The 3,150-nt window shown below is 55.3% G+C and overlaps 1 protein-coding gene across 1 annotated transcript; it reads right to left on the minus strand.

The window, feature by feature from the left end:
* Positions 1-309: 309 nt before the first annotated feature.
* On the minus strand, positions 310-2,820 carry LOC133889322 (protein IQ-DOMAIN 22-like). Its single transcript, XM_062329839.1, has 4 exons — positions 2,266-2,820; positions 1,533-1,709; positions 1,371-1,448; positions 310-1,294 (listed from the first exon to the last, which is right to left on the minus strand). The coding sequence occupies exons 1-4, from the start codon at positions 2,632-2,634 to the stop codon at positions 560-562; spliced, it is 1,359 nt and encodes a 452-aa protein (XP_062185823.1). The 5' UTR covers positions 2,635-2,820; the 3' UTR covers positions 310-559.
* Between the last annotated feature and the right edge of the window lie 330 nt (positions 2,821-3,150).

Here is a 3,150-nt window from a genome sequence, read left to right on the forward strand (position 1 = left end):
CATGCTAGCTACGGGATTACGAGTAGTAAGCAAGATTGGAAATGGTATAGGCATTTGCCTATGGAGGATGGAACTATGGATACCATGATGAAGCTAACATCTCATCGTTAAGCTGTCCTAAAGACTCTGTGATCAACATTGAGCCAGCGATGCAACAAAATGACAGTTCCTCATGCTCTCTAAATTGCACATGGCACGTTGCCATGTATCAATGTTTTTTAAGAGAATTGCAGTATTAGTAGCACTATTTGTAACTACATCACTAAGTGCAATCCAGATTCAGCAATTACGCATGATTCAGGGCAGATATATCATGAAAATGTAGGCAGGAGTTGTTAGCAGTTAAACTGTTAACGCACACATAGTATTACAGCAGACTAGCAAATTACACTTCGCTACTCAAAACAAAAGCAGGAAACAAAAACTGTGACGGTAATAGCACCACGAAGGCACAAAACCTAACGACCATTACTAAATTTACTTCAACCTTGCTTAGACATTCATCACTTGAGGAGCAGCGCCTTTTTATCCTGAAGCCTTGTTTGCAAATTTGGTAGGATCAGTACTTGACAGGCATGCCAAGTCGATCCAACCTGCCAGAGCCTGGGTACGCCTTGTTGGTGAACTTGGCATGCAAGGAAGCCGACCTCTGTGCCGCGGCGGCCGTCGGCGCCAATGGCCCAAGTGCGAAGGCGTGTGCCGACGCCTTGCGGAGAGAGCTGGACTTCTCGAACTGCGGCCTCTGCTTCGGCGCGCTCTGGGAACGCGCCTTGGCACGGAACGACTCCGTGTTCGCCATGTAGTTCGGGTAGTCGGAGTAGCCCCCGAATAGGCTTCGGGAGCACTCGCTCTTGGTCGGCGTTAACAGTCCCCTCCTCGAGCTCCCTGGCCGCGACGTCGCCGAGAAGAACTGCGGGCTGTCGCAGAGCTCGACGATGTCCACGGGCATGCGCAACGGGCTGAGGGCCTCGCCCATGCCCACGGACGATGGGCTCGGCACGGACTGCTGCGCGGTCGTGGAGTCCTTGGACGGCGACTCCGGCATGGTCGCAAAGCTCCGGCTGTTCTGGTCAGACGTCATCGTCGAGGACGGCGACTGCTGGTGCTTGCCACCGCCGCCGCGCCTCTTGGAAGTATACCGCCCTGGCTTGCCGGTGTCCACCTCAAGGATCTTGGCGTTCTTCTCGTCGTCCATGTACCTCTCCTCCACCCACCGGTCCAGCAAATTCCTTCCGCAAGATTCTGATCTTTCCCTGCCCAGCCTCTCACCGCCCGGTGTCTTCGAAGAGTTCCCCTGCACAAAACACCATACCGTTATCATGGCCATCACAATGCACACAGAAACCTTAAAAACAGAGCAAAGACTTTACCTTTAGAGAGCCTGAACGGCCGTGCCTGGGCGCACCATAGTGAGCCGCCTGATCGTACTTTTCCGGCGTTGACGGATCCTGCAACGCACAACGAAGAACCATAAGAGCGCGTCCAGAATGCACTTAGCATGTGGAGCGAGCCAGGGAGTGTGCTTCACTTACCGGGTGAGCCGCGACCTGCTGCGAGTGAATTGCGCGGCAGGAGCGCGCGCGCGCTTGGACGCGGACGAGCGCGTGCATGCACCGCAGCGTCTCGGCCGCTTGCCGCCGGACAATGTTGCCTCGGACCAGCGCCTGCAGCTTCACCAGCCCCCGCAACGCCTTCAGTGCCCGCCTCGCCTTCGCACGCATAAACAAGCAGAATCAGAAAGATTAATTGGCATTATGTAATCTGTAGGGCGAACCCTATGCCATGGGCATCTGTAGGGCGAACCAGAGGCTGGGGGCTGGCATGCCTACCACCACCGTCATTACAACGGTGGTAGCAGTTTCCAAGAACAGTAACGCAGTAACTATGTGCCAACGGCCAAAAAGGCTTCCAATTTCTTGTGATGGAAATGGAGTTAAAGCGGCGATAGACATGCCTTGCTTCCAGAAACGAAGCCTAGACTAGAGGCAGTAAAGATGATGGCAGACCAGACCCTCAACGTGGCCTCTCCTAGCTGGAGGGGAAGGAGCTACCACAGCAACTGGAGCGTTACACGGGAGGAAGCAGATAAATTTCTACTATCCACCAAGCGAAAAAGGGAGATTTTTGGAGCAAAAAAGTGCCTTCTTTCGCTTTGAAGTTTGTTTTGTGGTACGGTGAAGCTTACAAAAGTTTGTTTGATTATTGGAATTTTCACAAAGAGAGTAGTAACTGAAGAGTGAAGACTAGAGTCTGGGAGAAGCTAACCAGATAGCCACGGAAAGCGGCCTGGATCCGAACAGCCGCCCACTCCTCCCGCTTCGCGACGGCCGGCACGCACCGACCGCTGCTGGTCAGCCGCACCACGGCAGCGGCAGCCTGCGCCGCGGCGACGGCGGCCTCGGCCACCGCCGCCGTCGCCGCGGCCACCGCAATGGCACGCTTGCTCTGCTCGTTGTCCACCTCATCCGGCGCCGGGTAACCCCGGCGTGGCGTCACCGGTTGCTGCACCGGAGGCGCCTTCTCCCGGAAGGACTTCCCGAACCCCCAGCGCTTCTTTTCCTTCACCGGCTTCGGCTCGGCCGCCTTCTTGCCGCCGCCGAGCAGCCCGCGCAGCCACCTGGCCGCCCAGCCCATCTCCTCCGCCTACCGCTGCTCGACCGGCACCATGGTGCTTTGTTGGTTCCAGCACATCGCCGGAGCAGGTGGCGAAGAAAGAGCGGGAGATGAAGCCAAAACAGTGAAAGGCGCACACGCTTACACCGGGAAAAGAAAAAGGCAGAAGGAGAGATCGGACGAGAGGAAGAGTCCAGCGGAGGATTAGAGGCGCTAGTCTTATAGAGGAAGCAGAAACGGTGGGGCCCTTTTGTGCGAGTAGTTTATCTTATTACGGGGTGATAGTGCTAAACTGCTGCGGTGTTTTTAACGCGAGGACAGTAAAAATGTGAAATAGGACTGCTTCGAGGGCTGCATGGGGAAAGTAGTGGGTGCTGAACTGTTGATCGGCTGCTCCGCGGGTCCCATAGCCGTCTGAACGCCTGACGGCCGGACTGTTTCCTCCTTGGTCAAACGTTGCTAGAAAGTGTGCCTTCCCATACGGGGGGACTTATCAACAATTGCTCCAAATTATCCAAGCGATATTGGCATAACTAA

The sequence above is a fragment of the Phragmites australis genome, chromosome 13 (genome assembly GCF_958298935.1).
Source record: "Phragmites australis chromosome 13, lpPhrAust1.1, whole genome shotgun sequence".
NCBI lineage: Eukaryota > Viridiplantae > Streptophyta > Magnoliopsida > Poales > Poaceae > Phragmites > Phragmites australis.

What these genes read in the sequence shown, in the direction of transcription:
- LOC133889322 (XM_062329839.1), bottom strand. Translation starts at nt 2,634, where the DNA reads ATGGGCTGGGCGGCCAGGTGGCTGCGCGGGCTGCTCGGCGGCGGCAAG. An exon ending in CCGCTTTCCGTGGCTATCTG is followed by an intron (nt 1,710 to 2,265) that starts GTTAGCTTCTCC and finishes ATGCGTGCGAAG; the next exon opens with GCGAGGCGGGCACTGAAGGC. An exon ending in GCCGTTCAGGCTCTCTAAAG is followed by an intron (nt 1,295 to 1,370) that starts GTAAAGTCTTTG and finishes TGTTTTGTGCAG; the next exon opens with GGGAACTCTTCGAAGACACC.